The 26145-nt window shown below is 47.0% G+C and overlaps 13 protein-coding genes across 13 annotated transcripts; 9 read left to right on the forward strand and 4 right to left on the reverse strand.

The window, feature by feature from the left end:
* Positions 1 to 11: 11 nt before the first annotated feature.
* N7517_009375 (uncharacterized protein) lies at positions 12 to 650 on the forward strand (the record flags this gene model as incomplete). Its single annotated transcript, XM_056727098.1, has 4 exons — positions 12 to 26; positions 134 to 142; positions 284 to 390; positions 425 to 650. The coding sequence occupies 4 exons, from the start codon at positions 12 to 14 to the stop codon at positions 648 to 650; spliced, it is 357 nt and encodes a 118-aa protein (XP_056575670.1).
* A 1006-nt stretch (positions 651 to 1656) lies between these two features.
* Positions 1657 to 2286, forward strand: N7517_009376 (uncharacterized protein; the record flags this gene model as incomplete). Its single annotated transcript, XM_056727099.1, has 1 exon — positions 1657 to 2286. One exon carries the CDS (start codon positions 1657 to 1659, stop codon positions 2284 to 2286), a length of 630 nt encoding a protein of 209 aa, XP_056575671.1.
* Positions 2287 to 2767: 481 nt separating this feature from the next.
* N7517_009377 (uncharacterized protein) lies at positions 2768 to 4288 on the forward strand (the record flags this gene model as incomplete). The annotated part of the gene is made up of 1 exon (XM_056727100.1): positions 2768 to 4288. One exon carries the CDS (start codon positions 2768 to 2770, stop codon positions 4286 to 4288), a length of 1521 nt encoding a protein of 506 aa, XP_056575672.1.
* Positions 4289 to 4814: 526 nt separating this feature from the next.
* On the forward strand, positions 4815 to 9472 carry N7517_009378 (uncharacterized protein; the record flags this gene model as incomplete). The annotated part of the gene is made up of 6 exons (XM_056727101.1): positions 4815 to 4939; positions 4996 to 5651; positions 6486 to 7570; positions 7625 to 8030; positions 8087 to 9145; positions 9231 to 9472. 6 exons carry the CDS (start codon positions 4815 to 4817, stop codon positions 9470 to 9472), a joined length of 3573 nt encoding a protein of 1190 aa, XP_056575673.1.
* Positions 9473 to 10151: 679 nt separating this feature from the next.
* Positions 10152 to 10600, forward strand: N7517_009379 (uncharacterized protein; the record flags this gene model as incomplete). The annotated part of the gene is made up of 2 exons (XM_056727102.1): positions 10152 to 10347; positions 10398 to 10600. The coding sequence occupies 2 exons, from the start codon at positions 10152 to 10154 to the stop codon at positions 10598 to 10600; spliced, it is 399 nt and encodes a 132-aa protein (XP_056575674.1).
* A 548-nt stretch (positions 10601 to 11148) lies between these two features.
* On the reverse strand, positions 11149 to 11951 carry N7517_009380 (MBL fold metallo-hydrolase; the record flags this gene model as incomplete). Its single annotated transcript, XM_056727103.1, has 2 exons — positions 11149 to 11613; positions 11676 to 11951. 2 exons carry the CDS (start codon positions 11949 to 11951, stop codon positions 11149 to 11151), a joined length of 741 nt encoding a protein of 246 aa, XP_056575675.1.
* Positions 11952 to 12679: 728 nt separating this feature from the next.
* Positions 12680 to 12954, forward strand: N7517_009381 (uncharacterized protein; the record flags this gene model as incomplete). Its single annotated transcript, XM_056727104.1, has 2 exons — positions 12680 to 12696; positions 12792 to 12954. 2 exons carry the CDS (start codon positions 12680 to 12682, stop codon positions 12952 to 12954), a joined length of 180 nt encoding a protein of 59 aa, XP_056575676.1.
* Positions 12955 to 13974: 1020 nt separating this feature from the next.
* Positions 13975 to 14364, forward strand: N7517_009382 (uncharacterized protein; the record flags this gene model as incomplete). Its single annotated transcript, XM_056727105.1, has 1 exon — positions 13975 to 14364. The coding sequence occupies one exon, from the start codon at positions 13975 to 13977 to the stop codon at positions 14362 to 14364; it is 390 nt and encodes a 129-aa protein (XP_056575677.1).
* A 104-nt stretch (positions 14365 to 14468) lies between these two features.
* Positions 14469 to 14711, reverse strand: N7517_009383 (uncharacterized protein; the record flags this gene model as incomplete). The annotated part of the gene is made up of 2 exons (XM_056727106.1): positions 14469 to 14624; positions 14646 to 14711. 2 exons carry the CDS (start codon positions 14709 to 14711, stop codon positions 14469 to 14471), a joined length of 222 nt encoding a protein of 73 aa, XP_056575678.1.
* A 272-nt stretch (positions 14712 to 14983) lies between these two features.
* Positions 14984 to 16674, reverse strand: N7517_009384 (Major facilitator superfamily domain general substrate transporter; the record flags this gene model as incomplete). Its single annotated transcript, XM_056727107.1, has 3 exons — positions 14984 to 16254; positions 16306 to 16408; positions 16456 to 16674. The coding sequence occupies 3 exons, from the start codon at positions 16672 to 16674 to the stop codon at positions 14984 to 14986; spliced, it is 1593 nt and encodes a 530-aa protein (XP_056575679.1).
* A 1541-nt stretch (positions 16675 to 18215) lies between these two features.
* N7517_009385 (uncharacterized protein) lies at positions 18216 to 20440 on the forward strand (the record flags this gene model as incomplete). Its single annotated transcript, XM_056727108.1, has 9 exons — positions 18216 to 18465; positions 18519 to 18586; positions 18645 to 18816; positions 18873 to 18968; positions 19025 to 19287; positions 19345 to 19438; positions 19501 to 19812; positions 19883 to 20135; positions 20203 to 20440. 9 exons carry the CDS (start codon positions 18216 to 18218, stop codon positions 20438 to 20440), a joined length of 1746 nt encoding a protein of 581 aa, XP_056575680.1.
* A 979-nt stretch (positions 20441 to 21419) lies between these two features.
* On the reverse strand, positions 21420 to 22519 carry N7517_009386 (alpha/beta hydrolase; the record flags this gene model as incomplete). Its single annotated transcript, XM_056727109.1, has 2 exons — positions 21420 to 22026; positions 22113 to 22519. 2 exons carry the CDS (start codon positions 22517 to 22519, stop codon positions 21420 to 21422), a joined length of 1014 nt encoding a protein of 337 aa, XP_056575681.1.
* A 396-nt stretch (positions 22520 to 22915) lies between these two features.
* On the forward strand, positions 22916 to 23496 carry N7517_009387 (putative L-PSP endoribonuclease family protein Brt1; the record flags this gene model as incomplete). Its single annotated transcript, XM_056727110.1, has 3 exons — positions 22916 to 23074; positions 23129 to 23286; positions 23430 to 23496. The coding sequence occupies 3 exons, from the start codon at positions 22916 to 22918 to the stop codon at positions 23494 to 23496; spliced, it is 384 nt and encodes a 127-aa protein (XP_056575682.1).
* Between the last annotated feature and the right edge of the window lie 2649 nt (positions 23497 to 26145).

Raw genomic sequence — 26145 nt, forward strand, 5'->3', positions numbered from 1 at the left:
ATCTCGAAATCATGGGCTATATGGGGGTATGGAGCCTATGTGTGCGCTGCAATCCAGCTGCGGAGGTTCCTCGCCCTTGGGATTCTGACGCACCAGCGTCTACAAGAAACGAAAAAACATTTACATCTCATAGGCGAACTTAGTATGTATTGGATGACGTTACAGCCACTGGTAAGTCAAACTCTCTTCTCCCTTACCATATCCCATTCCCACGTCTCACAGTAAACAGCACGAAGACATGGAACGACAGTTCTCTCAAGCCCAAGCTCTTATATCATCATAGCGAGCCAATTGCACCCAAGAACAAGATCAACGGCGCGGTGAACTCACTCACCTCATAGACCACCCACACTCTGATTTATCGCCAGAACTATCCACTCACCTCCGCACGTACGTCGTAAGCAATGAAGATCTGCAAAACCAGAACGACCAGCACGAGCGGCAAAGCTCTGAATGCTCCCATCATTGTTGCGGATACACGTGTTGTCTCTCCGGCGCTAAACATCCCACAGGCGTCAGATCATACACCCCTTGGTGATACTGCACGATTCGAGCACTGGCGAACGACAACAGGCAGCCTGGGAGCCATCTATGGAGGGGCCACATGGAGAATTGGGACCCCAGCAGAACTGGATATCAAGAGAAGATAACATCTGGTGGGACCAGGACCCTTCGTCGCTGGGTGACGTGTTTGGAAGCGGATTCTTCCTCCACGACGACATGGACTTTCAATTATCTAGCTAACACTGAGTTTCATATATGGCTGGAATATAATGCTAAACTCTTGTCTTCGATTAAAGGGGCTGAGGTGATCGCTTCCAATTTCCCTGTGTCGGTGCGCCCCACACAATTGCAATTGGAATTTGTATAGGGTGCGGATAACATGCTGCGATGAGTTGACCGAACGTATCGAGTGATAGCATCAACTAACCGGCGGACAGAGATGTCTCGTTAGTTGTATCCAACATCCTTGCCTCCTGTGGCATTATGCCCATATCGCGATCGAATGGAATGAGTCCTGTGCGGGTGGAGGGCGAATACGAGCTGGTGGGACCTTTGGCGCCCAAGGCACAATCTGTGCTTTGGGAGAACCTGAGGATAGAGGGGTTACCTAAGATATTCTCGAAACTACATTAGTTAGATCCGCATGATCAGATGTAAGCCTTGGCGAATATTGGCAAAAATGCTTGTCTAAAACAAGAAACGAAATTCTTTGTGGGGTGTGGTCGCCTGCCGAATCAGGGGGTACTCCGCTAAAACGAGTGGTGTTCAAGATGGCCCCTTTTATTAAAATAAAATGAATGTGAGTCACGGCGTCCAATGTGGCTGATGAACAGTCCTCATTAGGAGAAAGCGTCCTAGAGACAGGTGTAAGCGGGAAATGAAGAACCTCTTTGTCGGGTAATAAATGGGCTCAGGATGTGAGAGCTTAGCCTATAAGTCAATTTGAACCTAAAAAGGACCAGCAAAGCCTCTAAAAAAAGGCTCGCTCGCAGTCGATAGGACGCATCTTTTGCCGAGCCGAAGTGATATTTAGCTTTGCTGGTCCCCTGGTCTTTTGTGAATCCCATCTTCATCACCTTCCCATTAACTTTGTGATTCGTTGTTTACTTTTCTACCAGCAATTTTCTCAAACCCCACATTGACACGATCAAAATGCACTCCAAGGCGATCGCTGCTCTTCTTCTCCTCACTCCGGCTCTGGCCGTACCCCAAGCTACATCTGTAGCCACTTCGGAAGGCTACTCGGATGATTCCAGCTCCCCTGACTCCTCCAACGAACCCAACGAATCAATCTCGATCTCCCCTGAAGCGACGTCAATCGCCAACGAATACATGAGCGTTATGGAGACCGCTGTTCCGGCTTCTTGGGAGTATATGAACTCCGCCGAAATAGCTTCAGTCGCCAGCGCCGCTGCAGCTGGCACCTACCCAGCCTGGTACAACGACCTCCCAGCTAGCATCAAATCGGTGGTTACTGAGCTTGGTGGCTTCGACGCAGAGTTGCTCGGTCTTAGTTCTTCAGTAACCGTTGCTATGGGCAGTACTTCCTCTGGGCCTGCATCTGAGACCGCTATGGCTACTACTACTGGCGCATCTGATTCTACTTCCACCGAGACACAAGCATCGACTCATGCCTCTCCTACATCCGGTGCTGCTTCCAGCTCCCAGTCGGCTACCTCTTCGTCTGCGCGCTCAACCGGTGGTGCCGCTATTGCCACTGGTAGTGTAGCTATGGGTATTGCTGGATCGGTTGGCTTCTTGGGGCTTGCTCTTGCTCTTTAGAGTGTTCACAATTGGTTTTGATCTGAGGTGTAATAATTTTGATCTACGCATACAATATACACACTACATTTAATTTGTATATGAATTGAAGTGACCAATCGTGCATCGCATGCTATATCTTAGGGTCGGTTATATTGCATGGCTCTCAACAGGGGAAGTAAGACAGGAGCTGCTCTATATTTTGATATCGTATACACTGGGAATCCGCGGTTCTCTGATTGCTGCCTAGTATTTAGGGTTACTGTGTTGTTTTCCACTTTACACATTTAGAGTGTATTGAGAATGCACGGACCTCACGCGGAGCTATTGAAACCAATCATTTTCAGATATTTGTCAGACTGGGGCCACTCTAGGCAGGAACCAAGGGTTTTCGTCGCCTAGTGGTATTATTTATTGTATCTACTGCGTTTAATACCATCTGCCAACCCGATTTTCTTCCTGTCCCATACGACTCATCTTCAAGAGCTCGAAATAAGACAAGATGCCATCGTTACTTGATCTTCCCTTGGAACTCCTAGGGTTAATCGTAAAAGAAACGATTCCGGTGGATTTTGAAGCCACAGCCCTGTCTTGTAAAGATTTGTTTGCAGCAAGCACCCCTTTCCGAGCGCAATATGCTACCCGAAAGAAACAGTTTCGAGACTTTGAATTTTCATACAAAGTTGAAAAAATACAAGCAGGGGCAGGGGAATCCGACCCAGCCGATTCTTGGGATGAAATCACCCAAGAAACAGGCATTCCCATCACGACCACGCGAGGGCTATTGGAACAGATCGCTCTGGATCACTCCTTGGCACAATACATACGATCCGTTGACCTCAGGGGTCATGAAGATCAAGATGAATATGAAGACGAAGAGGAAGAAGTACCAGACCCTTTGGAGGCCGAGGTACCCGAGACTCTAAAGAACTTGGTGCTTATGTCGCCCTTCATCGAAGCCTTCAAAGGGGATCCCGATGATTGGATTAGAGGAATTCAACGGTCCACAGTATATGCAGATGTCTTTCTCCTGACATTGCTATCTCAAGTGCGAAAGTTGGCTTTGCACCCACGTTGGGATGAACTACATGCTTTTGATAATAGCAATTTGGCCAACGAACGTCTGTGGCCGGTACTCGAGATGATCATGCATCGGGCAAACCACTCTGATGAATTTCCTGATGCGCCGTTGTCAATTCTCTCCATCGTGGAACCCTCCCGTGACAACGGCTATGAAGAAAGGTCACCATTGACCCCATTTGTACCATTCATGGCGATCAATTCCGTGTCCGAAGTCTCCCTGAAAAGCTGCGTCTTTATTGATGATGGGTACACTGGAATCCCCTTTGACCCATTGGTTGGATGCTATAGCACAAATTTGCGGAAATTGAGCTTAGACATGAGTGTCGCAGGCCCGGAGGAGCTATCTCAGCTACTCTCGCGAATTCCAAACCTAGAGACGTTTGAGTTCTCTCATGAAACAAAGTGGCATGGCTGCGGCCACAACTGGAACATTGGTGCGTTTTTGGATATTGTGCAGAATATCTGCGCTGAGAATCTGAAGACATTGTCGGTGACAATATTCACTTGCTGGGGTAATAAAGGAGCCACACTCGTGGATATGACTCGTTTTCGGAAATTGGCTGTGCTTGAATTGGATATCGACACATTGTGCAATCCCCCATATGATCCGTCGACGGGATACATCGAATGGGATGAATTCGAGGCAGTTCCCGGCAGTCCAGCCTGGCCCAAACTGACTGAAATGTTGCCAGCGTCCATTGAAACGCTGAACTTGTATCTCAACACATTCAGTGATGATCATCTGAAATGCATCACTCACCTGACCGACGGCCTTTTAGATGATCGGGCCACAAAGCTGCCCCTTTTAGACAAATTGAGCCTTTTTGTACGTATGGATTCGGACCCGACGATTCCGGACGTGGCACTTGAGGCTTTAAATGCTGCGAAGATGAGTGGTTTTTCAATTCTGGAACTCGGCAAATCCGTTCCTCTTATTTAAATCCCCATTTTGGGATATTGAACGCAATAAGCATTGATTTTATACCTCCCCGTCTGAAATGGCTTCTGCGAGTCGTTCGAGTTTGCACACAGATTATGACGATCTGTGAGAATGACAGCCAAAACTATCGCTCTTGGCTATACTCTGTTACTGTACCTCGTTTCCTTAGCCACTTGTGGGAGATTTTCTAGATGACTTGACGTATGAATATCAACATCCTTCCAGGGTTGACAATATGTCCAGTTGCAAATCAGGGGTGGGCCCGAAAGATTGCAAGAGATCAATGATTGATAAGAAGTATTCCAGGGAATTAAGGTCGGCAATTTTCTTTACGATTTTTTTTGCCAAGAGTGCTGGTCGGAGTTGAATCAGAGAAATGAGGCTGTACAATCTCACAACAGAAACCCAGAGAAACCCGCTAAGGTTAGGGTGGATCTACTCAGCCCTTCGCTTTCGCCCCTTATCGTCCGCTTTCCTCCACTTTGTATAAGCGAATTCATCTCCCCAGGTCAACTAGTAGACTACCATGAACAACTCACTAGCCCCAGCCTTGTATATCACGGGCCTGGGATCGCAATATCCTCCCTATCTGCTGGGGCCCGAGGACCTTGAGAAACTTGCAGCGCGCTCTCACGATGTGAGCCGTCCAGGGTAAGCCGTTCAACTTGAACTGCCCCGCAGAAAATGTTTAATTATTTTTTATCTAGAATCAAAAAGCTGCTTCAAGTCAACCGCTCAACGGGTATCGAGACCAGATCTGCAATCCGACCGTACGAGGTAGGATTTGCGACGCAGAAGGGCCCACCCTCAATCAGTGAGATTGACCAGTTCTTCCGTCAAGCCGGGGTCGACCTTGCCGTTGAAGCGTGTAAGAAGGCTCTCGGAGAAGCACATGTCACTCCCCAGCAGATTACCCATACGATCGCGGTTACCTGTACCAATCAGGGTAACCCGGGGTACGACTTTCTAGTAACCCAGAAATTGAACCTCCCATCCAATGTCGATCGCATGCTTCTTCACGGCGTCGGGTGCGCAGGTGGGCTGTCCATATTGCGGGCCGCAGCGCAGATAGCCGGCGGGGCAAGTCTGCGACGGAAACCGGCCCGCATTTTGGCATTCGCTTGTGAGCTGTGTACGCCTAATGTGCGACGATATCTGTCTTTGGCCGAAATCAGTCCCGATTCCGATCAAGTGAACATTGCAGCGGCCTTGTTCTCAGATGCTGCGGCCGCTTTTGTTCTTTGTAATGAGTACGCTATGGCCGAGGATGAACAAGCCACTCCTCAATATGAGCTTCTGGAATGGGGGTATGATTTGGTTCCGGACACCGCTGAGCATATGACATTTTATGCGGATATAGATGGTCTGTTTGTCATCATGCGCTCTTTCAAAAAACACTCTAGACTAATCATCCACACCGACTTTCGGTTGCATACGTATATAGGTTATCAAGCTACACTTGATCGAGATATTCCGAAATACACCAAACACGCGATCGGACCAATGTTTGAGAGCCTTCTTCCCTCGTATGAGGAACAAATAAAGTCTCAACCAAGAGCAGGTGGGCAACTGCTGAGAACGCTAGGGGTTGGCGATTTCGACTGGGCCTTGCATCCCGGGGGAAAGGCAATCATAGATGGGGTAGCTCAAGTCTTGCAACTATCTGAAGATCAACTACAGGTAAGTCGGGAGATATATCACACACGGGGAAACTCGTCTAGCGCTTCGGTCTTGATTGTTTTGGATCAACTTCGTTCACAAAGCAAAAAGGAGCATGTTGTTGCTACCTCATTTGGTCCTGGTCTGGCAATTGAAATGTCACTGTTAAGAAGGTGTCAGGTGGGCGACTCCCAAGCCCATAGGGGTATCAGTACAAATTTCTAGTTATTCCTCTAGGATATATTGTTGAATATCACGATTAAAAGTGCCAAAGTGCTCAGGTTGGGTCGAGAGACAAAGGAAAGATAGGAGTGACGTCATCGGCAATACGAAGGCGGTAGGCTGGATTCCGGAGAATAGTCAAAAGTGGGGAGAGTGCGTAGGTGGAGATTCCGCCCTCTTAGCGTTAGGATGAACAGACTTTCAGTGGTGACCCCCAGGGCCTTGTTGAATTTATGGGTAGGTATTAATCTATTCATCCTAGCTGACCCGAGATAGTACTGACTTCCACAGCCCCGTGTGACACACTCCATATCAGGCACCCAACCACAGGAAGACGTCACTACGCGCTCTAGCGCCGATCACGCAGAGGAACGACAGCCTTTTATAGTGGGCCAGGAAGTCATCGACCAAGAGCCGCTTACTGCATGGATCATTAGGAAATTACTCAAAACATGGAGCGACACGCGAGATTTCATCCGCTCAGAGCAGGGTGTGGGAATCTTCAAGTGCAGCCTCGCATATCTCCTCGCCTCTCTAGCAGTTTTCACACCCATCATTGGGAATACTTTGGGTCACCAAAATGGTAAACACATGGTGGCCACGATCACAGTCTACTTTCATCCAGCGAGGTCGCAAGGCAGCATGTACAAAGCACTAATATGTGCCTTCTTCGGTTTTATCTTTGCGACGGTCCTTTCGCTATCGAGCATGTGGATTACCATTCTCTTTCGCGAAAAGTACGATATGATTGAATTGGGTCATGTGGTAGTCCTGGTAGTCTTTGTTGCTGGTGGGTTTGGGTGCATTGGATGGTTCAAGCAGAAAATGGATGATCCGCTCGTCAATATTGCCTGCTCTTTGGCTTCGCTGGCTTCGATCCTTGTCATTATGACGGAAGGGGCAGTGCAAAGAGGTGCTCTTTCTTTCGACAAGATATCTCAGGTTCTAAGAATGGTTCTTTTGGGTGTCGGGATAGCGGCGGCCGTGTCGCTCTCGATACTACCTTCTTCTGCGCGCAAGAAATTCCGAGGAAATCTGTCAACTTTGACAAACACCGCGATGTCAATGCTCATAACCATTACTGAATCCTTTATTAGCGGGTCCACCCAGGAGCTCCAAGAAGTACCGTTTGCTAAGCTGTCTGCGCGGCACGACAACGCATTTGCCGAAATGAAAAAACAACTCGACGAGTCGAAGTTTGAGCACTATGTCGCGGGCACAGAGCGAGAGTATTCCATTGCCAAACGTCTCGCGCATCTCATGCAGGAAATCACGCGTCGCCTAGGGGCTCTACGCGGCGCGGTAGCTTTGGAGTCTGGATTATTGAGAGGAGATACTCGTTTGAACCATTCGGAGGCTAAAGTTTTCGAAAACTTCAAATCCCGACTGGAAACTTCTATGGTAAGAGCCAATGGCCCCTAGCAAACGCCTAACATGGTGTGTTCTAATGATTAGAAGAATCTACTAGTTTCTACGCTGAGAATCATCTTCCAAGAAGTGTCCTTTGGGGCTGCTCCCGATTACAAGATCTTCGTGGATGGCGGAGCTCGCCCCCGTGTAGACGAGGCAATCAAGACTTATCGAGAAGCTAGAATCTCCGCCTTGCATTCGCTTTCTCGCAAAGAAGTAATGGTTTCTCTGAGTGAGGAAAACAATCCTTGTTTTGAAGAGATATTCGCTAGCTGTAATTACTATTCGGTATCTCTTCTTGAACTAGCGGAACAGATGCAGCATTTCCTATTAGCTTTGGAGGAGATGCAAGTCGAGAATGATGCAAGACCGAATAATATGTCCTGGGCTTGGATTTGGGCTTCGTGGTGGCAAGCTAACCACAGGCGCGAAACACATCAGTTGACCGAAAGTGAGTATACCCTTAGAGGCTTATGGTCGCCATGACGCTAATATGTCTCTCGGCAGCAGCTACGTCAAACCATCCCCAGGGCGAATCGAATAACACCAGTTTGACAGGCGCGATTCATTCCGATCGCTTTGAGCTTCAACACCTAGAAGAAGCTTTGTATAGCAGAACTCGTTCTTACCGTTGGAGATACCTTGACTTTCTTCGTGCGGACGAGGTCAAGTTCGCCCTCAAAGTAGGAACAGGAGCAGCGATCTATGCTTTGCCTGCCTTTATATCCTGGACGAGACCCTTTTATCTATTTTGGAGGGGTGAATGGGGCCTTCTCTCATACATGTTGGTATGTTCGATGACTATTGGTGCATCAAACACTACGGGCTTTGCTCGATTTATCGGTACATGTCTTGGGGGGCTTTGTTCGATAGCTGCATGGTACCTTGTTGGTGAACGTGCTATCGGTCTCGCAGTCCTGGGCTTTTTCATGGCCCTTGGTCCTTTTTACATGATCATTGTGAAAGGCCAGGGCCCCATGGGCCGTTTCATCCTACTGACCTACAACCTCTCTGTGCTGTATGCTTACTCTTACTCACAAACCGAGAGCGACAAGCAAGATCGCAGCGGAGAGCATCTCAATATCACCGAAATCGTTCTTCACAGAGTCATCTCTGTCACCTCGGGTTGCATCTGGGGTATCATCATCACACGAGGCATCTGGCCAATTCGCGCATGGACTAAGTTAAACAATACATTGCATCTGCTATGGCTCCGGCTGCTGTTCGTTTGGGAATCGGATCCCTTGAGCACCATAGGCATAGCAGAGGGAAATACACTTGGTTGCTTCATGACCTCCCCGGACAAACTTGAGATTGAGCGCCTCTTTTCCCAACTCGAGCGTCTCCGGACATCAGCGCGCTCTGAATTCGAGTTCAAAAGGCCTTTTCCAGATGCTGCATACGGTAATATCATCCGCCGGACAAGGAGCATTGTAGACAACTTGTATTCCTTGGATCTCATTCTGGTCAATGCCCCGGGGCTGTCGGAAGGCCAATGTTCTCTTTTCCAGTATACTGCGGTTGTCAGGCAGCGGCTTTCAACTTATATATGCCATCTGCTAGCTGGTAAGTCTTGAAAATCCAAACTAAGCGCTGGGTGGCAAGCAAAAAAATCAAGCTAAGATTCTCTAATTGCTGACTATCAATCTAGTTATTGCATCATCGGTGGAGCGGGAGAGGGCCAGCAGAGGCGCTCTAACAAATATAGAGACTATAGAAGATGAGCTTCTGGGACAAATCTATCACTTCCGCCAAGAACGAATAATGTCTCATTCGACTGATGATGTTGACTGTGTCCTACTCCACTCTTTCAGTAAGATCCCTAGAGTCGAAGCTCTTCACGGCCAGCTCTTTACGGCCTCCCGTGATAGCTCACGTTTGCTGACCGTTTAATAGTTCTGGTCACCCACCAATTGTCAAACGATATACTCGAGATCACGGTAGAACTGAATCGCATTTACCTCGCCTCGGATGATGAAGGTTTGCCCCATGTATGAATAGACACGTTGCAAACTTAACAGACATTTGTGCATGCTTTTCCGAACTGTCAGTGTGACCTCTTGTACGCCGATCAAAAAAATAACCCTTTCGGGGTGTAGCAGCATCCTTTACAGTACACGGTAACTATAGAGCGGTGTCGAAAGTAGTCTGTTATCAGGCATATTCAGGCCGCCACTATGTAAATACTTCGGACGCTGTGCACACTTCTCGAGTAGCCACTAGGCCCGTTCCGGATATTTTTAGAAGACAATACGCACTAAACCATATTAGGTACTATAATTCGCCAAGAATTGATTGCCATTTCTGATATCTTAACAGTCCACACTCGATCACCATGATTCTTGTACCTATGGAGGAATTTGATTTCTAACCCGCTTTCATTTTCTCCGTTCCCGATTTTGCGTCTTTCCAGCCATTTGGAACCCAAGCACTCGCAACATGTCAGCAATTTGCTTTACTACCTATATACTCCATGCGACGGCATAACTCCGTCTTTTGATTTTATACATGGTTTCTTCTCCAATCTTCGGAAAATTCTCTTGAAATAGATTTTCAGCTTAGCTGAATTAGAATGTCGTTCATTCCTACCACTTTATACTATGCTTCTGCTGCAATAAATGCCATCTCGATACCGGGTCATATCATGTTTGGCATTAAAGAAGTCGACCCTGCAGTGGCTAAGATTTCATCCGATGCCAAACACGCTCTTGGTAAAGCCACTGCAACAACCGCTTGGGACATGGTCAACGGTCTTTTGGCTGTTTCTGGTGCGTCTTACTTCCATAATGATATCTTCTTTGTACTCACCAAATTACAGCCCTTTTAAATATCCAATGGGCAAGGATTAGGGGCGTGAAGACCCTGGAAGAGCAATTGATTATTTGGAGTACAGTCCTTGCAGGAATCGTAACCGGATGGGGATACTTCAAGGTCAGATCTTACATTGGCCTCGGCTGCTTGTGGGTTACTCCTTGGATGACCTTGGGCGCAATGGTCTATCAGCGTGGTTTGAAGCCGTGAGCCCAATGAGTGCGAGATGCTGTACTCTTATAAGAGCAGAAACGCAGTCAGCTAGAAATCTCGGGTTGTACATCAATCCTATTGCGCTTTTTATATTCTCATACCATATAAAACACAATCTCGTGTGATAACCGTTCACTGTAGTCTCCGGCTTGTTCTAAAAGCAATTGCTGGTACTGGACTATTCCTACTATTATGATGAGTGACTGTTCATGCAAAAATATTCATTCCATTATCGGCAGTGTCAATGAAACGAGAATTTCTACCTTTCAATCCTCTCGTTTTGTGGTTGATCACTCATATACTAGCATAGGTACAACATCGAAATTCCGAGTATATTCCGAAATAGGCCGTAAAGCAAGCACGGATTATACAAATAAATGGGGCGTGGGCTAAGTAACCCGAATCCTTTTTCCATTCGTTTTTAATAACCAATTGGAGTTTAATTCTAGAAACAACTATCCTATCGATGATTTTCGTTGAACTTCGGCAGTACACAACAATCCCAACCTCAGCTAACCACCCAATGCAAAAACACCAACACTCTTTTACAAAATCTTCACCGATTTTCCGGGAGTGAGCCAGCGAACATTATCAATAATTCCTTCCTCCTGGAACTCCCCTACCAAATCTTTTCCAAACTGGGTAAAGTGGCCCCAAGATTCATAATGCATGGGCACAAGATAGTCCGCCTTGATGGTGTGGAAAAGATGAGCAGCCTGTTTGCCATCCATTGTGATTTGAAGCGGTCCGTCGGGCATAGCAGCAAAGGCAGACCCCAAGTTCATCACAGCAGCAACGATATGGAACTTCTCTGGGATTTTAGCAAGTTCGTCGATATAGACAGTGTCTCCAGTGAAATAGATCGCATTGGGGCGACCATCAGCACTGACACCGAACTCCGCCTTGGTCAGAATAAAACCAGTACATTCGCCGCCGGGCAGATGCTGACATGGGGTGGCAGTGACTTCATATTTCTGGCCGCCGAGGACGACGGAGGCGGTTTCCCACGGCTTCATGCCACGAACGGCAGGGCGAGGGGCAAGTTTTTCCCCCCGTCCACTGTGGTGAAAACGTGACGTCCATGCAACAGCTGACGACCAATTTCATCCAAGTTGTCAGGATGATCTTCGTGGCTGAGGAGAATGGCATCGATGGCAGGCAAGTTTTCGAGCCCAAGAGCAGGGGTTTCAGTGTTCTTCAGGAAATTACCCCCGCCCATGTCCCAGCTTGTGCCCGCGGGTGAGAAAAAGGGATCGGTCAGAAGCTTGATATCGTCAATCTCAAAGATGGCTGTGGCTGTGCCAATGTGCGTAATGCTGAAGGAGCCCTTGAAGGTTGATGGAGCCATTGTAGTAGATTCTGATAGAGGATAGAAAAGATCAAGAACGGGTTCTTGGACCTCAAAATGATAGTCAGATATAGTAATGAGAATTAGAGAAAGGAGATTAGTTGTAGACAGGACGGGGTCACTTTATAACTCACGTTGCTTCGCCACTTGATAGGGTAAGGGAAACAGCAGTGTCACTTCCCAGGTTCCTCTAAATTTGATTACAAACATAGATTACACATGCAAATACTGGAGCCCTGGAGATATTAACAAAGTGCTTAGAAATTGTCCTAACCTTGTCCACAGGTGTAATGTGAATGTAGACCCACGTTGCTGTTTCTGGCTGTTAATTTCGCCAAGCGTTTTAACAACGGCTCTCCAACAACCTAAATAGACCCATTCATCGTGCCCCTGGCTCCTGTCATTGGGCAATGGTTGGACGACTTGTGAGTATTGGCAAAATACTTGGTCGATGCCTACAGCAAGTACGCAGGTAGTGCTTGACTCTCTCTGCCTGCGTCAAAGTGACAACTTTTGATTTACAAATCATGCAGAGCTTGGTTATTTAGTGATATTTGATAGATGTACATCCTAAATTATTTTCATTTCTATCCCAAAGAAGAAGTGGGCCTAACCCCGATTAGGAAGCATATTCCGCCAAGACGATCTACGTCACGACCCACATTCCGGCTCATTAGGGTACTTCTACTCCCTTCTAGACCTTCAGGGGATTTTATCTCACTCCCAAAATGAAAGTCAAGCAAAAGTCTGTCTGTCAGACTTGTAGAACCCGAAAACTAGGAGTATGAGCTAACACCATCTGTCATTGAGATTGGACCACTGATATTCTTCTAATTTTAGTGCGATGGGAAGCTCCCAGAATGCAGCCAATGCGTCCTTTCCGGTCACAAGTGTGATGGCTATCGAACAGACTGGAAATTTATATCACACACTCCGATACACTCGTCTACCCCAGAAGAGCAACATGACGAAGCTAGAACTGTTCAAGATAAAGACCAAGTGACAACATCTGGTGCGGATCAACACGAAGACACGCCCCCAACCAGACCTTTGCCCCTCCAGCTATATAAAAACCCACCCAATGTATATAATCTCACGGAGTTGATCACCGAAAGCTTTGTACCCCAGAGCGAAATGATTACACAGACGTGCAACTCAGACTATATGGAGCCTCGAATATGCGGCTCTTGGGTTGAAGTGCTATCGAGCCTTCCATGTCTAAGCAGTCCCAGTCTAGTTCTTCCCACGGCGGTTACAGCACTGGCAGCCTCGCTACTGTCTCAACCGAGCATATCCAACATCAATTGCTCCCAGGCCTATGACGCGGCAATCCACACACTACGAGAAAGCTTTTGGCTGAATCCCCGTACCCTTAGTGTTGAGCAGATACCAGCTATTATGTGTCTTACACTAGTGGAGGTACTTATGACTTATTACCCAAGTATTATCTATGCGCATGCTAACTCGTCAAAGCTTATGATTCCAGATTCCGTCGCCGCTATAACATCACATATTCAGGCTGTAGGCCTGTTACTACAAGCCCACGGGCCGAACATATGTAGTTCCGGGTTACTACATAAGCTATTCGTCGGGTTCCGACCCCTTCTGGTTCGTCTCCTCCACTCTGACCTTTCTGGCGTATGGCTGTTGAGCTTGGATATAGATAATTCAGGCGTTACAATGCCGCCAGCCTTCATTTTTAGCATCACAACTGTGGATTGACATCCCATTTTCAAATCTCGGCCCATCACTTATACAATGCCTCCTTAGTGAGGCTGTCTCCCTTCCCGCCCTTCTCCACCAAAGCGATTGCGTCCTGGAAAATCCGACCCAGAGTCAGTTGTCCGATGTTAACAATATAGCCCGTTCTTTATTTGATACACTCATTCATCTTGATGAATGGGAAGCTGCGGTGCAAAATGGAGACCGACCTTGTTATTGGAGATGCGATTATGCATCACAGGGAGTACAATCAAGGACCTCTGACGATACACGTTTACTTTTTTGGTACCCTAACGTCACCATGGCCAACACTTTTACCCACCTTTGGGCCTTCAGAATTGTCTGCCTCTCTGAACTCAAGAGATTCATCACACATTTCCTTGACAATGAACAAGGGCAGCCGGCCTGGATCGGGCAGCTTGATATGAATTACGCTGAGATTCAAGCTCAGATGATGACATGTGCAAAAAGTATATCTCTGAGTATGGTCTACCTATTACAAGATGAGATGAGACTTTTCGGGCCGGCATCTACCTTTTTCCCCCTTCAGATGGCCCATCAAACATTCAAGGCGCAAGAGTTTGGGCAAGAGGTTGATCTTGCTTACATTGAGAAAATTGTTGATGAACTCGATCAAAAGGGCCTAATGTCTGCTAGAGCGCTTATATTTGATGACTCAATGCAACGATGAAACGCAGGATGCTTCTTCCAAATTCCGTAGCGACTATGTTCGAGCGGTCTATAAGTTGTTGCTCATTTTTCAACGATGACTTCGTTTCTCGTTTCTCGTTTCTCTCATGCTGTGTACCAATTAGTGAAGGCAGTACTCAAATATCCGACAAAACTACAAACGGATCTTCTGCGAGCGTCGAGAGCTTGCGGGGAGAGTTTACCAAAGCCCGGATGAGCATCCATCAACTCACAAACTGACCGCTCGATTTCCTCCGCTTCCTTATATTACTTAGTCTTAACAAGGTGCTCTGCTAGAATATGGGCAGGGACAAGGTTCGACGTGTCCGGCCTTTTCTCCACTAGCATACGGACGGTTTCCTCGGCCTGCAGGAGGCCCAATTCATTCTCAAATGTATATATCCCCTGCTATCCTTTAGTTTTCCGGTGGTTCGTATACTTAGCTTGGGGATCATCGCCTTGGCTCATCTGGCCATTCATGTGGAGTCGACTAATCTCAGCGATAGCGCGCACTTCGAAACTATCAGGGCAAAGCTAGTATACTATATCTATTTCCCTGGCCGATAATTTATATAGAGAATTGGTGTTGGATGACGCCAAATTCCTAACACTCCTATTATTCAAATAGGATAGATGAAGAACTTGTTCTCCATATCAGTCATATCCAACATGGCAATTTCAACTTTCCTGCGTATCATATTCCCATTTTCATCATACTCCTCGACTACTCCAAGTTCGTGCGCCTTTCGCTCTTCGCTGGTCAAGGATGCAGCCCAAGCCTTGCGGTGTGAGTTTCTGCGTTTCAACAAGAATCGTATAATGAAAAGGATCAATGGTGTTCCCACCCAGCTGACCAATATCATGGAGATCCAGGCACCGTAATAGCGAGGCGCATCCTTAGGAACCCATATCTGTGGTGAGCAAATGTTTGCAATAGAGTAACCAACCATGAACATAACATTTCGGGTCAGCTTCTTTGTGTAGCCGGCTGCAGATGATGTTGCCCAGCCCAACGCGATAATGTAGGTATTACCGTAGGTGTGGCCAGCCAGCAGTAGACAGGCAAGCATCCCTAGCTTCTGATCCCAATCAATAGCAACCATCCCAATTCCACCTGCAATCGCAGGGATACACCAGAAGAGTCCATGTAAGGCAAGATTTGAAGGCCACCACCGCAGGGAATAGGCTCCCGCAAGGCAGACCAGGACACCAAAACCACCTCCAGCTGCAGCCACGAGAGTCGAGCCCAAACTGTCCACCCCAAGAGCCTTCGTGATCAGGTTCTGCTGTCCGTAGGTGAGATTATTTGACATCATTAGGGTGAAGGCCTGCAGAGTAAAAAGCCATGAAACGGGATCGCGAAGTGTCTCTTTAAATTGGCTCTTCTTAAACTGCTTCTGTTCAATGGAGCTTTGACTTGACTCGTGTACTCGTCTGATGGTATGAATTTTCTCCTCCAGAGACAGGAAGCTAGCCTCAGCAGGGTTGTTCGGATACCGAAACCAAACAAGAACAGAAAGAAGTACCGAGACACCCCCAGTAATAATCATGAACAGTTTCCAAGGCAGGATGGAACCGTGACTCCAAAGCAGACCGTAGGAGATAAATGCGGCACAGATAGGGGCGGCTGCCGACGTCAACCAAAGGAAAGGTTGGAGAAACGACTGTTCGTAACGATTGAAGAACATTCCGATCGTGACTTCCATTGCAGGCACAACGACAGATTCAGCGGCACCGAGCGCTAGTCGCAGAACCACAAGAGCGGCATACGTCGTGGCAACGCAATGAAGTAGTAGGATAACACCCCACATGAAGATAAGAGTGGCGACAAATTTTCCAAATGGTAGTTTTTGCATAGCATAATGTCCTGGCCATTGTGCAATAATGTAACCTACAAGATTGTTAGAGAAGTTACAATCCGACTATCAATACTATCACGTACCGACATAGAAGAAAGTTCCAAGATTGTTGTATTCAGCCTTGGTGATGCCAGTCTCTTCGAACAGGCCGAGAATAGCGGCGTAGCCCAGAGTGGATTTATCAATCTAGAGAAGTTAGAGGTTGCAAACAAGATGTCCGGATACGTGCTCACAAATAGCAGTAGGTTGATAGCAGAGAGTAAACCGAAAATATGCCAGTACAACTTTCGTCTCAACTTTTTCTCCTTCTCGGTCGTCAATGGACCAACAGAGTCTCCATGAAGCTCAAGAATACGCAGGGTTTCATCGGCGTATTTAGTGTCGATAGCCTTCTCGTTCTTAGGTGATGGAATATCAATGCCCGTAGGCTCAGCCTTGAAGGCCAAAGCCATACGTGCGTGCAGCGTATTACTTGGCAATGAAAAGAGGCGAGCGCCTTCGGCTCAAGTATTGAATGAATAGGTACTTAGAAAGGAAGAATGAATTTGCCAAGTGAGTAATTTTATATCGTTTTGGCGTCAGAATCCATCACGCCATACTTTGGATAAAAAACGTATCTCTCTTGCTTTTTCTTGGCTCTAAAACTGGATCACACTTGTTGTTGAGAAGAATCTGGATCACACACGATGGTTCCCAATTATATTACTTAAGTCAACAGCAACTGACAAGCGTGTTTGGTTGCCTGAGGCATGCGAGGGCTACTTCACATGTAGTTTGCTCTCCTCCCTTCTCTCCCTTTCCTTCTCTCCTTTTATCCTCCCCTTTCCCTTTTCTCTGTCCACTTATTACGGTGTTTATGTTTAAAAGATCACTTATTTTGATCCCTAGAACCCCTAGAAAGGGGCTTGTGAAGCAAAAGAATGAGCATCAATTGCCTCTGCCTCAACAATTTCAAGAACTCTAATTTGGGGCCGTGTGAGTCGGCCAAATCTCGGAATCTGTTCCAGATTCATTTTAGCCTTCCTATTGGTGTATTCGAAATCCTTTCGAGGTACCTCATTCAACTCCACGCTTACTCGTTCGAGCGGAGCGCCTCAAGGTCCAGCAATATGTTGGAGACACCGCTCACACACATCACAACAACACATGGCGTCATAAATAGCAATATAAGCACCCAAAATATCCAATAACACACCATTATCGCGCGGAATGATATGATTGCAGCCAATCCAACTTGGCACATTTAGATCTGTCATCAGCTACAGCGAAGGTTTTTCCTTTCGCCATTTAGCTAGCTATAACGTGCTACATCTATGCTTGCTGCATAAAATAGTACTGTCATAAGCATTTATAGTTGACTTGTCTTCTTATATAAATATCAACTAGACAAGTCTCCTGCTGTTGTATATGTATACTGACAGACATCTTTAAATTTACTATAATTGTTGTGGGATACTTAGTACCAGGCTCACTGGTACAAAGCTTTCGTCTCCGGCAGAGATTATGGAAACTTGATCATTGCGTGATACTTTCTCCACTTGTAATGCATAAGGGTTACAGCCTAGGTGCTTTTGTCGAGGATAGTATGGGAATCGGACACCGGATGACGAATTCTCATTCAGTTCTACGTCAAGGTCAGAATTCATATGGTCTGTCTCCCATTTGGTCCCCTGCTTAGTGGTAAAATTAGCCGGTCCAATGTTGAAATCGTTATTCTCCACAGACAAAACGTTGGTCTCACCCCAGCCGAGATCCTATTGTATTGGACAAGACATCCGGAAGTAAAAAAGTGAAGGACGAAAGTTCAGTGCCGTGACATAAATATATATATATATAGCCCATGGGGCACCGTATTTATTTTATTTCTCCAGCATACACCACTACACCAAGCAACAGGAGCCTTGACACTAGTCAACTTGCATTTCCTTTTTCTTTCTTTGGCAAAGAACATCCCCATTTGTATAATCCTCAGAGCTTTTGGCAATTGCTCCCGATGAGTTGGCGGCGATCTAGCAAGCGCCCTGTCGCGTTCAGCACTGCGGTCGAAGATCAGACGGGGCAGGTCTCAACTGCTGGTGGCAAGTATATTGGTGAGACAGGAGGCAATAATGCGGCCACAACGTACCAAGACGCATCTGGAGCTCCAGTTGAGAGCAACTCACCGTTGGGATACTCTGTCGGCCCTGTCACAATCACCTTGCTGAACATCACAATGATGATTGGCGCTGGTATCTATTCCACACGTGAGTGCGACACAACTCATGTATATCCAGAAATGGAGGCTAATATGACGAAGCATCATCAATCCTGTCCGGTACGGGCTCGGTCGGTGCCAGTCTCATGTTTTGGACCCTCGGCTACTTGGTATGTCTCCTCCATGATTGGAAAGGAACATCGACTGATTATACTCGCTCAATCCTAGATGTGTCTCACGTCTGGAGCTGTGTACCTTGAGTTTACAGCATACTTCCCCAGTCGATCCGGTTCGGAAGTCGTTTTCCTCGAGCAAGCTTACCCTAATCCAAAATGGCTCTTCCCAACCACCTTTGCGGTCCAGAGCGTCATTCTTTCGTTTGGAAGTGCCAATGCTACAGGTGAGTGGGGTCTCGGTTTCTATTTCTCGCAAGATATTAATTAGCAAACATAACAGTCATGGCCAAGTATCTTATCGCCATCTCCGGGCACGAGGGTACCGATTGGCAAATCAAAGGCACTGCTCTAGCCTGCTACAGTCTTGCTACCTTGAGTAGGTTATTATCAAGTCAAAATTTCATTTAAGCATGTGACGCTGACAGCTTGTAGCGCTGGTGTTCAACACGAAATACGCATATTGGTTCTCAAACGCTGTTGGGGTTGTGAAGATTTGCACTCTTCTCTTCGTCATAGTCACTGGCTTTGTTGTTTTAGGGGGCAATACTAAGGTTGAGAACCCTACGGCCAACTTTCAAGACGCGTGGTCAGGTAGCTCTAAAGCTTCTGCATACGGGTTTACTACTGCCTTATACCGTATTATTTTCTCCTATGGAGGTTATAATAACGCCTTTAATGTCGCGAACGAGGTCAAGGTATGGCGGCTCGAGATTCACGTGGCACGAGGCTGAGACTGACATTTCCGTTGATAGAATCCCGTCAGATCACTCAAAATCTACGCTACCGCTGCTCTTACGACGGTCTATGTGCTATATATGTTCGCTAATATCGCATTCTTTGCTGCTGGTTTGTCACTGATAGCTCCTACTATGCTGGAATCTCCACACTAATTGCATATGGTTTCACAGTTCCAAAGAGCGAGATAGAGTCCTCTGATCTCACGACTGCAAGTCTATTCTTTGCGAAGGTCTTCGGCAACAGCGGTGCTGTCCGCGGCCTCAACTTCCTCATTGCCTTGGCTTCTTTCGGTAACATGATAGCCGTGATAATTGGCCTATCTCGGCGGATCAGAGAATGCGGCCGACAGGGAGTTCTACCTTGGACAACGTTCTGGGTCTCGACTAAGCCGTTCGGCACAACATTGGGCCCGTACGCCGTTATTTGGTTTCTGACCTCGCTGATGATCCTAGCCGTCCCTGCTGGAGACGCTTTTACTTTCAGTATGTTTTCCTTTCTCTTTCCCTTTGTCAGAAACCGACCGGGCGTTCTTGCAATGCTAATACATAACAGTCAACGACTTAACCGTTATCCCTTCTGCTGTCTTCAATCTTGCAATGGCCCTGGGTATCTACATTGTTCGCTGGCGCCGAAGCAAAGCCAACCTCCCTGAACCTGAATTCAAGGCCTGGAATTTCGTGATTATCTTCAATATTCTCGTTCAGCTCTACCTCCTTGTCATGCCCTGGTACCCGCCTGCAGGTGGTCAGTATGCTGGCGATGTCAGCTTCTGGTATGCAACGTATGCGGTGACGGGAATTGGAATGTAAGTCGCCCAAAATTTAGCTGCTCTACCCTACTACTAGTATTCTCTTACTAACGAAACTACCCAGTCTTCTTGCTTGCGCCACCTATTATTATTTTTGGGCCTTTGTTATTCCCAATTGGAGAGGCTACAAACTACGTCAAGAAGTTTTCAATCTAGGCGGCGGGGTTCAGAGCAACCGCATCAAAAAGGTTGCCAACGCGGAGGTCGCAGAATGGGATGCGACGCATGATGCGGCTGGCCGGCCCATCGACTCGCCGGTTGAGATTCAGGTTCAAGTGAAAGATATTGATGCGACAATCTAGAAGTTCTAGAGTATTCTACTGATTCTGTCTATTTTCTTGCTGGGTTACTTGCATGGCCTTGATATTTGGATGACAATACCTGCGGGAGTGGGCGGAGTCACTTACTTTCTATGAGAACCAGACAACTTACAAATACAACTTCAATTGACGAGCAAGTGACATTGGGGTTGATAGCGAACAAACGGATCGGTACCTTGAAGGTATTGAGTGCAATTTGGTATGAGCAGAGAAAGGGGTGGCATATGAATGAAAACCTCGTGATACAGTTATTGCGGGAGTCTCTGCTTGTTTAGAGTCCTTTCCATTGTTAATGAACACAAAGCTATAGTGAAAGGCCGATCCAGTAGCGGCAAATCCGACTATATCAAGCAATCCGACAATATCAAGCAAGGGTGTACCGTCTCGACTGGTTTTGTATGTGCAGTTCATAAGACCACCAGCAAGGAATCCTTCGATATCAAACATATGCACCAAGATTTTGTTGCCCAGAATTGCTGTGGAATTGGTGAAAGGATGGGTGAAAGTTGATGAAAGATGGACGGCGGGGGAAGGGAAAGAGGAAGAGTCCAAAATATATTTGGAGATACAAAGAAAGGCAAACAAACAACATGTGGAAGCCTCGGGCCTTAATGGGTGCCCGAGGCATCTATACGCGACAGGACTAGACCTCCGCAAAGCCCAACCCTCAGTGGGATGTTTATATTGTCTGGTGCTTATTAGGCTCCTAGTGGGCTTTCACCCCAGGCCCATGCCCCATCGGTAGGCCTAAAGACCGGGCCCAAAACTCAGCCCATTAGTGGGTTGGGCTGGGCTCTGGGCTTTGTGGACTTTGTGGGGTCTAGACGGAACCCTCTGGCCTTCCCAAGTGAATAGTAGATCATAATACACAAGTCGCTCTCTCTTGATTCCTTTCTCTTCAAAATGCTCGTATAAGTAGATATTTACCCACGGGGGTATATATTGGAAAAGAAATATTCAATCAAGCCCAAAATGCCGTTTGGAGCGCATCACACATCAGAGTGATACACCTCTTGCCCTCAGACAATGCCCCGTCCATAGCCAAAAACGGATGCGGCATGCCCTTCATAACCTGCAGATCAACAGACACACCAGCATTCTGCAACTTCTCTGCATACTGCTCGCCTTCCGAGCGCAGCACATCCAACTCGCCCACCATAACCAGCGCAGGCGGCAATTGCGAGTAATCACCCTGCCAGAACAGTGGGCTCGACTCTGGATTGGCGCGGTCTGCATCGTTGGGGACATAATGGTCGCGGTACCAGTACATCTTGAGTGCGGGGAGTGCGGGGGTATGCTCGTATCGCCGGTAAGACTCGCTGTTCTCTACTGTGGCGGTGTTGTCTGTCACGGGGACAGAGAGGAGCTGGGCTTGGAAGTGAACCGGGGGTGACAGAGTCAGCGCCTTGTGCGTCATAATCGCGGCAAGGTTCCCACCCGCGGATGAGCCACCGGTTGCGAGTTTGGATACATCAACTGAGAGTGCGGCGGGGCCATCTGCAATCAGCCAAAGGAGAGCTTCCCAGCAGTCATGGACTGCGGCCGGCCAGCGGTCTTCGGGTGCAAGACTAGGAGAAGGTAAGACATATCAGATTGAAATTTCTCAAGGGTATAGATGCGTGGCATGATTAGGTAGTGGATTTTGCTGACTTACCGGTAGTCAACTGTAACCACAACACAGTTGCCTCGTACACAGAGGTTCGAACACACCACATTCTCTGTGTCGATGTTACCCAGCACCCAGCCACCACCATGGAAATACAGCATCACTGGCCATCCACCAGGAGGTGCCTCACCCTTGGGGGTGAAGCAGCGGATTGGTACTGCTGGGCCCTCGGTAGCTCGTCGCTGAACAATAATGTCTTGAGTTTTGCCCACCTCCAGCATGGGACCCGCACCAGGAATCAAGACACCACTTGTCCGTGACGCTTCTACGGGTCGGAGGTGCACCTGCTGGTTATTGATGACATGCTCGTTATAGAATGCAACATACTCTGGGTCCAGTAGATCTTTAACGGACTCGTGGAGCGGATACGGTGGTTGGGTAATGCCGGCAGTCATTTTGAAGTTATAAAGAGGAAATAGCAAAGTACTAAAATTTCAGGGTCTCGGGTGTGAGACTATGTATTCAACTAAGTCCACCCCCACGGAGAGGGTGGGAGTGAATGCGGGGGAGAAGACCGATACACTGATATGCCATTTCGGGTAATGATGAACAAGTATTGTTACAGTTGGCCCCCATTGTCTCCAGTTAATGTCCACAGTAGTTCAACCCCCTGAGTCATTTCATATTCCTCTTTGTGTTATCAATATGGAGCCACTTACGTTTTAATCCGGGCCGATGTGGGATGCAGTTTCGGTTGATAAAGGGCGCCTTCCCCGGTAACTTCCTACTCCTTTTTATCATTTTGATTCACCCTTAGCTCGTACTCTATCTGCCTCTCACAAACCACCATAATGTCCTCCAAGACCCCTATCCTCACCGACAAGGCCCCCAAGCCCCTCCCCGGTATCTACTCCCAGGCCATCGTCGCCAATGGCGTTGTCTACTGCTCCGGCGCTGTCGCAATGGACACCACTGGCAAGTTGATTGATGGTGATGTCAAGGCACACACTGTAAGAAACCAAAACCCCCCCCAATTGACCTCAACCTGCTAACCTCCCCAACAGCACCAATGCATCAAGAACTTGACCCACGTCCTCGAGGAGGCCGGATCCGACATTAACAAGGTCGTTAAGGTCAATGTGTTCCTGTCCAATATGGATGATTTCGCCGAGATGAACTCTGTCTACATGCAGTACTGGGGTGATGTGAAGCCCTGCCGGACGTGAGTTACCCCGCTCTTTCTCTCGTTGGGGTCATTTGGAGTCATTTCTTTCCCCCATTTCTTTTATCGGTGTGATGCTTGCACCGATGCATCCGTGTGACTCTACATACTTGATTTGATTTGCTAATGAGTATACTGCGCAGATGTGTTGCGGTCAAGACGCTCCCTCTCAACACTGATGTCGAGATTGAGTGCATTGCTGTACTGTGAATTAGCTCTTGTTTCCCTTAAAATCTATAGACAAAATTCAAGAACGATGATATGACTGCTACTGCGAACCTCTCTGTAAGCTAGAAGTCCTATCACCTATATATAGCTCAGACATAAGGATCAATCACGTAGCTAGGTTTCCATGTGGTATGTGCAGCAATTCTGCGAACTTGGAAAAATGTGAATGCCTTTCCTCGCACTCGGAGGTGAGCCAGCAATACCACACCTAGGCTAGAAAGACACGGAGTTTGCTCAACACATTTATCAGAGCAAGATAAAGTCTGTAACTAGGCTCATTCCGTCCGCTTCTAAACTGTAACACTTTGAATAGTACACCAATTTCAAGATAAAAATCAGTAGTGCCAAAGCAGCTCCAGTCATCATAACGGTCTTTCTGGTTATTTCGAAGCCATGACCGCCCATGCTGGCACTCTGAAATCTGGAAAACAGGCTGCCTTTGGGTACATTTTGATACAAGGATTGGATATAAGATGCAAAGGAGTCTTGAAAAAAGTCAGTGAAACAAACAGGGTTTGATACTTACTGGCTCTCGGGCCTTAGATTCCAAACCCAAGCTGGTGCATTAGCGAATCCCGCCATAACTCGGAAGCTAAGATATTAACAGTGTCAATGGCTAAAAGACCTAGCTCTTCTGGGGAATAAGCGCAAAAGGTATCCCAGAAGGATGTGCTAGACGTTCCCGGATGCCATGAGCTCTGCGGCTTGTGGACCAAAGCAGATGTCATCGAGGGGTTTGCGGTGCAAGGGCATGTGGGGTGAGGTAAAGCCATCTTTGAATCACCAAAGAGGAAAATTCTGCTCAAATCTCAGGTGGCTACGAAGAGGGGGAATACTATTAAAGTAGCGCTGTGGTGGATGTTTTACAATGTGTATGGTGAAAACCACCGTAACAAAATCTCCAAAGAGCTTAGGTCTTTCTTTTTATGCTTTATAGAGGGCGATTGCTTTGACATCTGTTTTGTAGTGTAGTACGCTCCAACGGCCGAAATTGATCGAGAATGTCGACTTGCTCAAGATTGAAAATCATAACTTTGCTTTGCTCGCAATTTTGAGTAGGATAGGACAAGAAACCGTCCGACTTATATTGCTCCGTATCTATCGAAGGCGCTTAGTGGTTGCTTCCTTAAGATCGCAATAGAGAGGTTTCAAGCTCCAAGCAAAACACCGTGCGACGTGGATCTCACTGCTTCACGCCTGTCACATTGATTGGCAAATTGTCTAGATAAAGTGTCTAGTTCTGCATCAGCTTGTCGAATTCGTTTTATAGATACCAAATCATGATAACTGACTATGCAAGATTCCATCTGGTGAAACAAACGGTGGATAGGGGTGTTCTAGGAAGTCTGTGAAATGTTACTGAGTAAATTAAAGCGTCCAAGGGGCCTTGGAGGGGTTTATGATTACTCACATGTATCTTCGCCCCCCTGCAGGTGGGAAAATCACCTAGACAGTTCGCACTCTCTACATTCCAGGTCATTCTATACATACATAATTTTTCGTTGCTATTGTTGAAGTCGAAGAGAGAAACAGCGGATGGGCTTGCTGAGCCAAATCTTATTGAAACAGTGCATAATTTGCACCTGATGTACAGGAAAGATAGGCTTGTGTAGTCTAGGGGTGGTGAAGATCGACAGAAGTTCATACATCAATGCTTGACATTTATATGTATTACGATGCTTGATATTAGGTAGAGTTGCCAGTATAGCGATTCTTCAATCCATGCAGCTTTCCAAGTTTACCAAAGTTGTGGTTGTAATCAAGGATTAATCGCCCACTGCACTGTGGAGTGTATGACCTAGAAAACCAAAGTTATGATACATCGGATGCCTGTCAACTGGGCTAGCTCCCCGGACCTCTCGGGGTATAACATACACAGCCCTGGGGCTTCTAGTGCGTGATGTTTTGATTCATAGCTCTAACCTATATCCCGCAAAACATCGCTAGTGTTATATATAAACTCAAGTTCATAAGGTCAACTATAGTCAACGTTTGAGCGATACATAGCCCTCCACCCCAAACTGTCGATGAAAGCACCATCCCTGTGAAAGAAAGGACTCGGCAATGTGATTAGGGCGGGCTTGTTATTTACAAAAAGCATCGTGCCTTGCGGTTTCGGCCAATCTGAGTAGCTCACAGTCAGATCAGAATCGCATTCCACAATGCCAATATATTAGAGACACTTCATTCAGGTGCCTGTCAAATGCGTCAGAATGTTTGTTAATCTAGGTTGTGACCTAGGATCAAGGCTCATTTCTCGTCCTTACTGACAAGGTCAACCCCTCAGATCACGTGTTGTGTGAAGAATTGGTTGGAACTACACGAAGCGATAAGCAACTAGCACGAAATTGAAAGAAAAAGAGAAGGTCCTTAGAAGTTTACAAGCTAGATCACAGTATTCAAAGCATTTGTTACGGTTGTTAGTGGTCGGAGTGGTTGTTGACCCACGTCATCGAGGGATCTAGGGCACGGTCGCCTCCATCTTCACCTCCAAGGGCAACCCTTCGATGCACGGAGAAATAACCACACTTGATTTTTAGAAGAGAAATTTACTTCAAACCTTTCATTATCAGGGACTGAAACGAACTGACGTCTGTACAAACAGATCCACAGGGATAAGGCCAACAACAG

This window comes from Penicillium concentricum (genome assembly GCF_028827145.1).
Source record: "Penicillium concentricum strain IBT 3081 chromosome Unknown utg000004l_segment0_segment0, whole genome shotgun sequence".
NCBI lineage: Eukaryota > Fungi > Ascomycota > Eurotiomycetes > Eurotiales > Aspergillaceae > Penicillium > Penicillium concentricum.